General features: G+C 36.5%; 1 protein-coding gene across 1 annotated transcript in view; it reads right to left on the bottom strand.

Moving 5' to 3' along the window:
* Nucleotides 1-12,206, bottom strand: part of TARS1 (threonyl-tRNA synthetase 1) — a 36,243-nt gene extending 24,037 nt beyond the window's left edge. Inside the window, exons 1-2 of the mRNA XM_074279495.1 lie at nt 11,863-12,206; nt 8,789-8,869 (exon numbers count right to left, since the gene is read on the bottom strand). Coding sequence (XP_074135596.1) covers nt 8,789-8,869; nt 11,863-11,919 — 138 coding nt within the window. The 5' untranslated portion in view covers nt 11,920-12,206. The remainder of the gene's footprint in view (nt 1-8,788; nt 8,870-11,862) is intronic.
* Nucleotides 12,207-13,868: the final 1,662 nt, after the last annotated feature.

Below are 13,868 nucleotides of genomic sequence, written 5' to 3'. Positions count from 1 at the left end.
CCAGGAGACAAAGAGAAAGAGGGAGAAAATTTCAGGAATGAGATGCTGAAAGTGAAAATGCTGAGAAAAGGAGGAGATAAGAATTAAAAAGTGTGTGCAGGGAGGTTGGGGGAAATGCAATGGCATTCAAAAGCTAGAGAATTGTATATTTGACCTTACAGTTGATGGGAAACCATCTGAAGGTTAGGGAGGAGGACACAGTCAGACTTGAGCTTTAGAAAGATCACACTGATAAATGTTCAGAGAATAAGTACAATGGCACTTGATTATTGGTAGCCAGTGGGGAAAAAAATTATCGCACTAAAAGATTTCCTTTTGTTTCTAGAATGACTGTAACAGTTTTGAATGGTTTACAAACATCTGATTTCTGTTTGTGTTTTAAATATTATTACATCACTATTGACTGACCAACAAGTAGATGCCTGACCAGAAGAAAGACATTGTATTCATTATGATATTCACATAAAATTGAAGACAAAAAAGGATTTGAAGCTACTTCAAACAACTTCTTTCCAACAATATCATAGTCATCACATATGGTGTCATGTACTGTATGAGGAAGATAAACTGAAAAAACAAAACAAACAAAAAAAAAGCTGCAAAGAGCAGCTAAAGTAACTCAACTATTCAGAAGTCATCTGTTCTACAGAGCTTAAAGCTTTGATTTTTTTTTAAATTACAAGTTATTAACACATAAAAAACTTAAACATAAGATAATATAATCTAGCATGCATAGATATCTATAACAAAAATAATAATAATAGTAAAGTATTGAGTGACCTTGTTTTTGATGCAATTTCTCAAAATGTGATATCTTTACTGACACTGCTAATTATAATTCTTTTTCAACCATTTTTTTCCCTTTGATTTATCCAATCCTCATACTACTCTGCCACTGAGCAAAAAACATCATGATAATACCAAGCCCTCAAAACACAAACGCATAGTCTAACCAAAACAAATTCTCACATTGGTCCCAGACGAAAACCTATGTCTCTGTATTTTAAATTCATCACCTTTCTGTTAGGAAGTGAGTGTCGTGTATCATTTTCATTCTTTTTGACTTGTGACTAATAAGTGACAATCTGTAAAGACTTCTAAATTTTTTTTTCTATATTGTTATAATTTTAAAGATTATTCTCCTAGTTCTGCTAGGGTCCTTTCAGACTCCTCTGAAATTGGCTATTTCCTCATTCTTATGACAAAAAACATTTTACTACATTCAGATCATAATTTGTTTAGCCAGTTCTCATAAAGGACGTTATTAGTTTCTAATTTGGAGCAACCTTGAAAAGATTCAATGCATCTATTTTTGTACTTATGGATCCCTTTTCCTTTTTCATTTGCCTCCCTGTATCAGGATCTGTTACCTAGATGGACCCCTAAGGCCATGTGCTTCATTGTTGATTCTTTTGTTTTATTTTTCCCCCAGGAGCTATTCTTCTTTCTATAGCTTCCACTGTAGCTACCCTCAAGGGCAGAGGCATCAAATTCATGGCCAGCAAGCCAAATCAGAATAAAACATAATTGAGAAATGTCTAACAAAATAAATAAAATAAAAACAACAAATAAATACAACAGAGAAAATATTAATTTGTGGTTTTCTATCACATTTACTTGGCAAATATAACACTGTACATTCAGTTCTAGTCAGTGCAAAATTCTAGTCAGTGCTTGCCTTTGCTTCTTATTGCAAATGAATTCTCTACTCCTTTCTCATTCTTACTAGTAGCTTATTTGAAAAATGGCTGTGGCAAACTGCTGGTGAAGCTCAATGTTTACTTTACTAGAATTTTGACAACTTCAGCTCATTTCCTCCACCATTTTCATCTCTACCTCAAATTCATCTTCTTAAGACTTCCTCTTTCTGCCAAAATACTTGCCAAATATATTTTGGATAAAGCATCTCAGAAGCTCAAAAAGGGAAAAAAAAAAAAAAAGGCTTAAGAAACGACTTTCATCAGTTGCCAAAGTAAACTGTTATTATGAGCATGTGCCACAATTCAAATAATCAGGCAGCAGAAACATTCAAGCTACTGACTTCACCTAAATTACAATGATTTTATGTACTGCCATTCATCTAAAACAATGTACACTTTCAGCAAGCAACTGTAATTACATATAATGTGAATAACTGCTGTGTAATTGATTGGAGAATTGTTACAATTTCCCTAAAACTTTTATTTCCAAATGGCTTTTAAAGACATTAGCTATGATTATGGATTATTTAAATATGCCCACTGATACTTACATATATTCAACAATGCTATATAAAATATTTAAAATCTAAACAAATTAAAAAGTTGGTTCTTGAGAAAACGTTTTTTGGACCAAAAAAAAAAAAGTATCCTCAAAACTCCTAGTCCATTGACTCACTGAGATATACAGGTGATCATGTGTTCTTGGAAGTTATAAGTACAAGCCCTACCAAATGGGATAAGGAAAGACTAAATGATAGAATGTGTCTGAGGACTGAACACTGGCCTTATAAAGCACAAAGCATATTTTAATTCTTTGGCCATGAGATCTCATGAAATAGATAAAAATACAAGCAAATTTTCAATCTTGTAAGGTTTTGGCTTCTTGTCCAACCAAATGAAAAGACACATTCCTAGAAAAACTGAATTACTATCATACTGATATTATCAGTATAAATGAAAGTAGAATTTAGAGCCAATCACAAAATTCTCCTTAGAAAAGCAAATGAAGGAGCTAGATTCATTACCTACTCCCTGCCCTTCCCACCCTCCCCACCCACTTCCAGAAAAAAATCACTTAATGAAATACTTGGTTATTTCACTTTGCAGTACAGATGAGCACAAATAAAAAGAACACCATGAGGATGATTACTGTTTACATGCCAATGTCTGTTGCAGAGGTAAAGAAGAACATAGATTCTTGGAAATATTGAAAGGATCCATAATTTCTCAAAATTTATGTAGCTGCTAAGGCACAGTCTGATAATATGACTCCCCGCATCAAAAACAAAGCTCCAATTATTTCTTTCCATGACTCTCTTTCACACTCTTCCAGCCAAAATGGGATGCACTAATTGCTTCCCAAATGTGGCCTGCAGTTTCACCTCCCTGTAAGTCACTGCCCATTCATACACTGTTTTTAGAGATAAGTTGTCTCTAATTTTAAAAATTCTCATCTTCCTTTAACTTAAGATTATTTTCCTGAATTTTCACTATTCAATTACCCCTTATTGCAATCATGAAATCTTGAATTTAGGACCAAAGCTGAATGAATTATGACTTCATAGATTTCATTTAGTCACTACTTTTATGAGACCCCCTCAGTACTTAATAATTTGATTCTCCCCTCATCAAAACATTTCTGGTTCTATTACAGTTAGCATTCTTGATGTGGATAAACCATGAATTTTGTTCAAGAATAAGATGAAGTTGTTTGAGTTCTATTTTTTTTTTTGTTTGTTTGTTTTCAAGAGTTAGATTTCCAAAATTTTTTCTAAAATTGTCCTGCATTTTGTGGGCTTTTCTGGCCACAATACATTTTTCTGTGAAAATACAAGCTGGAGGGGAAGTTGTATACACACATCCACATGTATGTGGCATAATATAACTGTTTCTTTCCCAGGATTTGAATAGCTAGTTTATTATCCTATCAATACTTTAAGGATGCATTATTTAATCAATGTGGATACTAATCAACTGTGACCATAGCAGGTGGGATTCAGAAGCTGTTGTGGCCAAAATACAAATTAAAAAAAAAACCACACACACCAAAAACCTTATCACCTGCTGGACAAAAAAAAAAATCATTTTGGTTATGTTCTTTGAGAAGCCCCAAATGTTTATACATCTTTAATATGGGACTAAAAATGGTTTTAATTATCAATAACTTACTTCAGCTTTTTTCCCCCCTATACTTAAATCATGTATTTATAGGAAACAAATGGTTTCTCTAATTCAAAAAATACTAATACACTCACTTATTATGCAACTTACTGTGCTAAGTTTAGGAATACTGAGTAAAAATATTAAACAGTTCTTGTTCTTATTGAATCTACTTTCTATTAAGGAGATTCAACATTTACATAGGTAATTCAGGACAAAATATATACAGAGTAATTTAGAGAGGAGGAGAGCAATAAAAACTAATGGGGGAAGAGGGACATCAGGGGGAAAAAAAAGAATGGCTGACATTCTTTACTTAAGTCTTAGAAGGAATTTAGGGGATACCAAAAGGTGAAAATGAAGAGAGAGGGAAGGAATTTTAGGGCAAAAGAGGTGGGAAATAAATCATCATGTGGAGGGGGGCGGTGTTAATAAACCAGTCTGGTTAGAAGATAGACTATGTGAGCAGAAGTAATTTAAAAGAAATCTGAAGTCAGAAGGGCTTTTATAGGACAACCAGGGGTTTTGGATCTGATCCTAGAAACAACAGGGGGCCACTAAACTTTGGAAACAGAGAAGTAATGCAGTCAGAGATGTATCTTAGAAATGTGACTTTGCATTTTTATACTCAAAGGTTCTGATAAAGGCCTCATTTCCAAAACACATAGAGAACTGACTCAAATTTATAAGAAATCAAGCCATTCTCTGATTGATAAATGGTCAAAGGATATGAACAGACAATTCTCAGACAAAGAAATTGAAACTATTTCTAGCCATATGAAAAGATTCTCCAAGTCATTATTAATTAGATAAATGCAAATTAAGACAACTTTGAGATACCACTACCCACCTGTCAGACTGGCTAGAATGTCAGGGAAAGATAATGCAGAATGTTGGAGGGGGTGTGGAAAACCAGGGACACTGATACATTGTTGGTGGAGTTGTGAATACATCTAGCCATTCTGGAGAATGATTTGGAACTATGCTCAAAAAGTTATCAAACTATGCATTCCCTTTGATCCATCAGTGTTACTACTGGGCTTATATCCCAAAGAGATCTTAAAGAAGGGAAAGGGACCTGTATGTGCAAGAATGTTTGTGGCAGCCCTCTTTGTAGTGGCCAGAAACTGGGAACTGAGTGGATACCCATCAATTGGAGAATGGCTGAAGAAGTTATGGTATATGAATATTATGGAATATTATTGTTCTGTAAGAAATGACCAACAGGATGATTTCAGAAAGGCCTGGAGAGACTTACATGAACTGATGCTGAGTGAAATGAACAGCACCAGGAGATCATTATATACTGCAACAACAATACTATATGATGATCAATTCTGATGGATATGGCCATCTTCAACAATAAGATGAACTAATCAGTTCCAACAGAGCAATAATGAACTAAATCAGTTACGCTCAGTGAAAGAACTCTGGGAAATGACTATGAACCTTAATTGTACACTATTTCAAAGTTTGATTCCTTTTGTACAGCAAAATAACTGTTTAGACATGTATACATATATTTTTTTTAATTTATACTTTAACAGATGTAACATGTATTGGTCAACCTGCCATCTGGGGGAGGGGGGTGGGGTGAAGGAGGGGAAAAATTGGAACAAAAGGCTTGGCAATTGTCAGTGCTGTAAAATTACCCATGCATATATTTTGTAAATAAAAAACTATTATAAAAAAAAAGAAGAAAAAAAAAAAAGAAAAGAAAAGAAAAGAAAAGAGAAAAAAAAAGAAATGTGATTTTGGTAGTGGTGTGAGGAATAGATTGATTATGGTAGAGATTGGAAGCAAGGAGACCAAGTAAGAGATTACTATTTTAGCCCTGGCAAGAGAGAATGAGAGGGCTAAACAACAAAGACAGTTGTGTAAGCAAAGAAAAAGGAGATAGATACAAGCTGTGTAATATAGCCAAAACTGACAAAATTTGGCAACTGATTGGATACAGAGGTTAGGAAAGAATAAAGGTTAATGGGTTCCACAGCTGCAAAAAGTGGAGGAAGCGAAATTAAGTGCCTTTGAAAGAAAGAGGTGAGTTGAAAGGGTCATATTTGGGGAGGTAAATTCTGCTTAAGACTTCTAGTTTAAGGTGAGAAGGTGTAAATGTCCAGCAGGCAGTCAGTTGGTGATATGAAACTGGAGTTTAAGAGAGAGAATAGGATTGGATATACAGATTTTGTGACTAATCTAAGAGATCAGAACACAACTAGAATTGATGAGATCAACGGCAGTCAAGAAAGATGCTGTGTTTTATATTTTATTTCACTCTACTTGATTCCATTCTGTAACCATATTCTGTATTCCATGTAAGAAACTTGGAACTTTTTTCTTTTGTCTGAATAAAGCAGCTCATGTTTTCAAAAGTTCAGTCTCTTACCTTCTAGTTACATGCAAAGGTTTTCCCACAGCCATTATTAATGAAAGGAAAACTTGGAACTATTTTTAGAGATTCAATGCCCTTATAAAACATTTTCACTCTTAGGGAATTATTACTTGTGCTTCACCTGCGAACTGCTTTGTGCCAAGGAAACTCATCATAACTTCAGCTCCTGAGAAGCTCCATGACATCTTGGTGACATTCTTGAGAAAAGAGGTTCTTGTCCCATCTTAGCCTCAACCCTGACAACTAACTTACTCTGCCAGTTTTGTGTGTTTGTGTGTGTGTGTGTGTGTGTGTGTGTGTGTGTGTGTGTGTGCTCGAGCACTAGCTTTAATATTCCTTAACCCCAGGTTTCTGGCTAATTGTATAATTTCCTCTTCTGTTTTGTTATTTGTTCTATGTAAATAAAAATGTGTTGTAATTTCAATAATATGTCTTTGTCTAGAAATTTAGACAAGCCATTAGCATTTTTGTTGGCAGATAGTGCTCCTGTTAATAAGATATCATTTTGCTCGGGGAAAATGTGCCTTGATCTACCTTTTTGTTGAATTTCAGTCATGGCAGAGCCTTGGGGATTACCCACAGATTGAGGGCAGAAGATGCATGATGATTCAAGAAAGAAGATTTAAAAGAATAATCAGGATGTAGGAGAACTAAACTGTCACAAATGTTATAGGAAGAGAGAGTTTAGGAGAAAGGGGTATTCAGCAATATTAAAAGAAATGGAGAGTTCCAGAGGGATGAAGACTGAGAAAAGACTACTGGATGTATCAATTAAGAGACTGCTAATTCTAGAGAATGGTTTCACTTAAGGTTCTTGAAGCAATAAAGACTATGGACAATTTCTTCTGAGTGTGAAAAGAATAGAGATACAGTAATAGGTTGAGGAGATGGCACTATCAAGTGAAGGTAAGAAAGATGAAGAAAGAGGTATATAAGAAAGGATGATCAAAAAAGCAAGCTGGAAACAGTGTAAATAAAAGGAATGGTCTTGGCAGAAAGGACCCGCTCTTTGTTCAGGGAAAAAAAGTAAGTTAAAAGATAAAAAAGGAAGATGATGTTTAGTTATTTTGAGGTAGAAAAGTTCACACTATTCTATATTCTTAGGAAAGGAGGAGACTGTTGTAGGGAAGAGTTGTAGGAAGTAAAATAAGGCATTATAAATTAATCAGTATACAACTGGTAGAGACAGCTCTTTATAAAAAGCAAGTGAAACCTGTTTTAACATATAGCTAAAAATTGGTTCCTTTGCTCAACTGAATTGTACTGGAAATTTTGTAATGGCTGCTAGTAAAACACCTAGAATGACTAAAACAGAAAGTGGAATAGTGCTCAAAGGCATTCAACATCAAACAGATCATAAGAAGGATATGAAGTTGGCTAATTATGCCCTGTCACACAACAACCAGAGATGAGCTTTGTTCAGTGAGTCTAAGGTCTCAGGGATAGAAGATTATAAGTTCTGGAGCTAAAAGGGATCGAAGAGATGGGTGATCTATCTCAATTGCTTTTTTTTTTTTTTCCTTTAAATACAGATGATGAAACTGAGGACCGTGGAGATTAAGTGACTTTCTTAAGTCACAGAGAGCTGGCTTTTGAACCCAAATGTTTAGATTCCAGAGCAATTTATCTTTCCCATAGTGTCCACTCTAGGTCTTAAGAAATCCCAGAATGGACAGCCTGAATCTAAAACATTTTCAAGCTAACCTCTGGTCTATCTCAACTTCCAGAATTCAGAAAACTAGATTCCTTTTAAACTCCTTTTCTTTTCAATATATGCTCACAAATTACATTAATGTCCTGAAATCAGTTTCTAATCTTTTTGGCCATAAACTCTTCTTGATCTCCATTCTCCCCTTCCTTCCCCCCCACTTTTAAAAGTTTTTATCTAGAATTTTAATTTTTGTTATTCAATATTTTACCCCCCCAATTTTTAAAAAATAAATTTCATATGTAAAGGACAGGAAATGAGAACTACATACAAAACTGTGAATCTCCATTTCAAATATAAATTCAACATTTTAGTCTAAAACAAATCCTGCTTTTATATATCTCCCTGTAAACCTCCTGTTCTCATCTGTTGCTTTCTTTTCTTAATTTTTAAGGACCCTCTTCTTTTTATTTCGATATCACTAACACTAGCTCTAGTTTCACCTTCCATTTAGGAAAAAAAAAAAAGGCATTCCTTGTGAAAAATAAGCATAGTTAAGCAAACCAAATCCAATTTATGGTTGTCTCCATTTTAGCTTTTAGCTTTTTTTTTTTTTTATAGGTTTATAGGTTTTATAAGTTCACCCTAGTCTGCAATAAGTTTCTTTAACTATGACATCCCAATCCTTTTCTCTTCATGAACAGCTTCTAATCTCAATTCTCTTCTTTTTAGAAAAACCTGTTCTCCATGTTTCCTTTAAACTTGTATGATTATATTAAGCAAAATTTTATTTCCTAAATATAATGAATATTATAATTCCTAGATATAACTTTAGATATCAAAAGAAAAAAGATTTCTTCTAATACAGTGTCTATTTTAAAAATTTACCTCTGTTCGACCTCCATCGGTAGATCCTTCTTTAGTTTTCTTTTTTCCTCCTTCTTTTCTTTTTTCTTCACCTCCACCTAACTGAATAAGAGAAAAAACAAAGCTTAGGGATCTACAGTTTAAATTTATTTTCCCTCTAAAAATTTGGGAATGTTTTTTGAAGCAGCTAAAATAAAATTAGCAAAACATCCAACTTACTTTTTTAAGAAATTTGAGTAGTAAGTAAAAAGCAGCTAGTACGTATGAGACAAATCTTGTTTAGGTAAAAGGGATTCAGGTGCAAGTATGTAATATTTTATATTCATTTCTTTCCTTTTATATGAAGTATATGAAATACTGGGTATATAAAAAAGCAATTATAGGATTTATTTCCTGCTGATCTAATCAATCACACCTCCCCTGGTTTCATCTCAGTCTTTCAGTGTTAACCCTTTATTTGTTTGTCAATTGACTAAGAGTAGGTGTCCCCATTGTATTTCAAACTGAGACTGCAGTGACCACTCATAAACCTGATGCCAATGCAGAATGGCAAAGAAGCTTTAATAGATTCCATTTCTGACTGATTTACGCCTTCAAAAGCAGCTTTGATAGATCCTTTCTCCTGAAGATTCGCACACTCATACAGATTTAGTGTGGATAACTCACCAGCTTTAGCTACTGCAGTTGAGAATTTTCAAGCTTAAGCAAGCCACTAGTTTCAATTTCATTGAGATGTGAAGATTACAGTCCACAAACCTGGTGTGAGTCTAAAAATTAGCCATCTGAATGAGAAACTTCTAAGCTCTACCCTTGAATCCTTTTCCCCTTTGTCCTTCTGTTGCTACAATCCCTTTAATCCCTTACTTTGGATCAATTCCTCAATCCGCTCTTATTTGAAAAAAATCTAGAACTACAACGTCACAAAATTTTAATGACTGGATTCATTACAAATCACATTACTTCATTTCAGTTTGAGGTATTCCTGACAAGGAAATTCCTTCTAGTCATCTCTGATTAACTTCCTACTGAGAGGCTGATTGCACAATGGATACAGTTCCAGGCCTGGAGTCAGGAAGACCCAAGTTCAAATCTGACCTCAGATACTTACTAATTTTGTGACCCTGGGCAAGTTATTTTCCGTGTTTGCCTCAGCTTCCTTCTCTGTAAAATGGGAATAATGTAATTATCCCTTTCATTCTCAACTTTTCCCATCACCATTTTAATATTCAGCATAAGAAATTAAAGTGGAATTCGTAGAGGGAGTTTTGTGGAAACTGTGGACAATATGCAAAGACTAGCAGACGGAATGAAAAAGTTTAGAAACTTAGAAATGAATAAAATATATACACAGTATTGCATACCACCAACATATTTCATCTTTTTAATGCCATAATAATCCTTCTCTTTCATACAAAGGAAGAGTCAAAAAAAAAAAAAAAATTTCCATGGATTTTCCAGATTGTGGAGCCTGAACTCAACACTCCATCTTCTGTCTGTATTGACATAAGTCAATGTCTAGATAGTTCTCCCCTATCATCAGAAATCTTATGTCTTTAAGAAGCTTAATTGGGCAGGCAGCTAGATAATGAAATGTACCATTCCTGAAGTCAGGAAGACTTAATTTCAAAGCTAGTAAGTGTTAAATGTTTGAGGTCACATTTCTATCTTTGTACTCTGTGCATGGACAGAGGACAATTTACTGATCTAAACGAATGTGTACCCAGCAATCAAAAAGTGTTACTAAATAGCTATTATGTACTGGGCCCTAGAAATATAAAATCAAAAATAAGATGATGCCTGTCCAAAGAAGCTTATGTTCTACATTAGGAGAAGAAAATAAGTATAGAGATAAAGCAAAACCATATACAAGGCAGTTTGGGGGGAAAAAGAAAGGAACTAGCAAATGAGAAGAATCAGAGAGGAGGTAGTATTTAAACTGAGCTTTGAGGGTAAGCAAAAGATAGATATGAGGAAGAAGTATACTTCAGGTATGGGACAGAGAGACCTGAATTAATCCCAGGTAAAATGAGCAGAATGAAAAGTACAGAGTACATGGTAACAAGACTCTGTGAGGATCACCAGTGATGTACTTGGCTCTTTTCAATAATTCGGTGAACTATGATGACTGTGAATCAAGGCACAGTATTTCCATCTTTGTTTCTTTCTTTCTAATTTTTTCCCCCTTCTGGTCTGATTTTTCTCTCACAATGTGACAAACATGAAAATATGTTTAAAAGAATGGCACATATTTAACCTATACCAGATTACTTGCTGCCTTGGAGAGAGTGTTGAGAAATGCGGAACAGAAAATCTTACAAAAATGAATGTTGCAAATTATCTTTCACATATATTTGGAAAAATAAAATACTATTGAAAATATAAAAAAAAAATCATAAATTACAAGTGTTAGGGTCAGAATTTGAACCCAGGTTCTCAGAGAAGTTTCTAGAGGATTACACTGAATCATAAAATGACCTCGGTAATCTGCCTTTTAATTCTAAAGCCGACCCTATGATTTCCAGTTATCTTGTATGTAGTTTACATACACCTATATGCAAGCCTCTTTGTTATCTTCCCCGTTAGATTGACTTGCAGGAATAGGCACTTTTTTGGACCTTTCCTTGATAAACAGTGCCTACACAAGGTAAGCCTTTATTAAGTATCTGACTGATACTGTCTCTCCCATTAGACTGGGGGGTCTTAGCACACAGTAGGTGCTTCATATTTATTGACTGATCCAACACTGTACTTGGCAGGCACGACTGGTACCAGCTTGAACAGGATAACCGTAGATTCAAATCCAATCAATCATATCACTGTGGATCGGTCACTTAACCTCATATGTAAATAACTCGACCTTCCGCCGGTCTGGCTGTACACCCGGAGCTCGAGATCGTCCTCTCCGGCCTTAGAACTACAACCGCCCTCACGCCAAATGGGAAGCCCCCCAGAAGACCCGCGGAGGGGAGGGCTCTCGCCAGGACCTCCTCTCCTCGCCCGGGACGGGCTCCGGACTCAGGAAACAACGCCTAGCAGTCCTCGGCCGTCCTGCCCAACCACCCCCCACCCCCCGGTCGGGAACTCCCGGCGCTTACCGACTTCTCTTCCTCACTCATCTTCCCGGTGGGCTCGACTGCAACCTCCAGAGACATCGTCCGAAGCTACGGGGGCCGCGAAGAGGCAACGGGGAACAGACCGGGAAACGAGGAAGCCCTTCAAGAAGCTAAAAGAATAAATGCTAGTCGTGCAGCACAGAGACACGCACCTCCACTGCGCTTGCGCCACGTGGCCACCACTACGGCACCAGCTGATGCAACCAAAACGCGCTCAAAAGCCGCCCTCCTCAGCCCGCCTTCGGGTTTCAGTATCCAATTAGCAAAGTGGAAAGAGGACATTCCCATCTTCTCATCCAGTAGGGCGTCTGATTTCGAGGTGGAGGGGAGGGACCTATGCTAATAATACCAGACCCTCTCATTCCAAGGGCCCGCAACCTTTCTCTAGATTTGAGTCGGCCCCGGAAAGACCTAGGGTGGGGGGGAAAGTAGGATGTGCGCTCGCGCCTGCGCAGTATGGTGCTAGTCTTTATGTTTGAGATACTTTGTTCTTTTGCCTACTCGGCTACCGTAGCACTGGCGTGGAACGCTACTGACGTGTGGTGTGAGGTGGTAATGGTTGGGAAGAAACTTGTTTTTTTAAAAAAGGAAGAAACGGCTGGTTTTACTCTTGGGAAAGTCTCGGTTGGCCCACATTTATGAAACAATGTGGGAGTCAAAGGACTAAATCCTGCCTTTGCTACTTATTGTGTGGGAGTGAGCACGTCTCCCCCTCTGGAAAATGAGGGGAAGGGAGATTGGATTAAAGGGGCCTCCGAGGCCCTCCTCGGCTTGAAGGCGACGTTAATGCCGCTGCAGGTGAAGAAAGGGAGAAGCCAGGGACACGCCCTGTAGCAGACACAGTGAAAGAATGCCACTACCGGTCATAAGCCGGAAAGGGGGGTCGAGAATAGGTTCCACGTCGGGTTATGTCGCGTGCCAGTTTCAGTGAGAGTGTTTTCCGCTTCCGGGGTCCCTCAGTTTCTCATTTTGCATCTAGCCTTTTTGCTGTCTCTTATGAAACTTGGGCTCTTTAGGCTAGTAGCTGCCCAGATTTACCTTTATTGGGAAATTTAAAGTGCTTCCTAGCAATATATTTGACTCCATTTTTTCACCCCTGCCAAAACAAAGAGTTGAGGAATGGTCTGGTATGCACCTTATTATTGTCTCAAACTTTTGTTATTACTCCTCTAAGACCACTTCTCACTTCTACCGCTAAGCCAAAAGTGAGCGTTAACATAAGCACTTTATCTCTTTTTCCTATAAATTGATCTTCTTGCTCCTGGTTCATTGCTAAATTCTTTCGGCACTTAGCCTGCTTTATTTGATGCGACAATTATAATAAACTGCCCTTTGGCTTCAAGATAGGTCCCAGCCTGCAAATTCTTTGGAAACACCACCTTTTGGGGTGTCCTTTGAACCCCAACACCTTTACCACCAACAATTTTGATATTTCAGAGAGTGTGGTGTTCCATGACTTATATACACATAGTATTAGTGGAATAACACTGAACTTAAACAAATATTTCTGTGCTAGGAAGTACTTTGGAATAATTGCAAGAGAGATTTGGCTTTTTTTCCACTCGTTTCTAAACACAGCTCTTTTGTCTAATAAGGAAAAGCAGGAAATGAATGAAATGGAATAGGATCTAAAGCAGTGGTCCTCAACCTTTTGTTCTTAGTATCTAGATTAAGATCTGTCCAAAGAGTTTTTGTTTACATGCGTTATATTTGTAGATATTTATCGTATTAGAAATAAAAGCTAATTATGAATTTGTAGGACATATGAGTTTCAGAGACCCTGGGGATTATCTGGATCACACTTTGAGAGCCATTGGTCTCAAGTATAGAAGAGCAGGAATATGTAATTAATGAGGGTGTTTGGGTGAGTTACAGCTTGCTTAATCCACAGTGCCCTCTGCTGTCCTTCTATCATTTGTGCATCCTAGGAATCTAAAGGGGAAAAAAAGAAATATATATATATATATATATATATATATATGTATATA

The sequence above is a fragment of the Sminthopsis crassicaudata genome, chromosome 1 (assembly GCF_048593235.1).
Source record: "Sminthopsis crassicaudata isolate SCR6 chromosome 1, ASM4859323v1, whole genome shotgun sequence".
In the NCBI taxonomy this organism is placed as follows: Eukaryota; Metazoa; Chordata; class Mammalia; order Dasyuromorphia; family Dasyuridae; genus Sminthopsis; species Sminthopsis crassicaudata.
The sequence above is the reverse complement of the archived record's forward strand: the minus strand, read 5'-3'. Positions and strand labels throughout refer to the sequence as shown.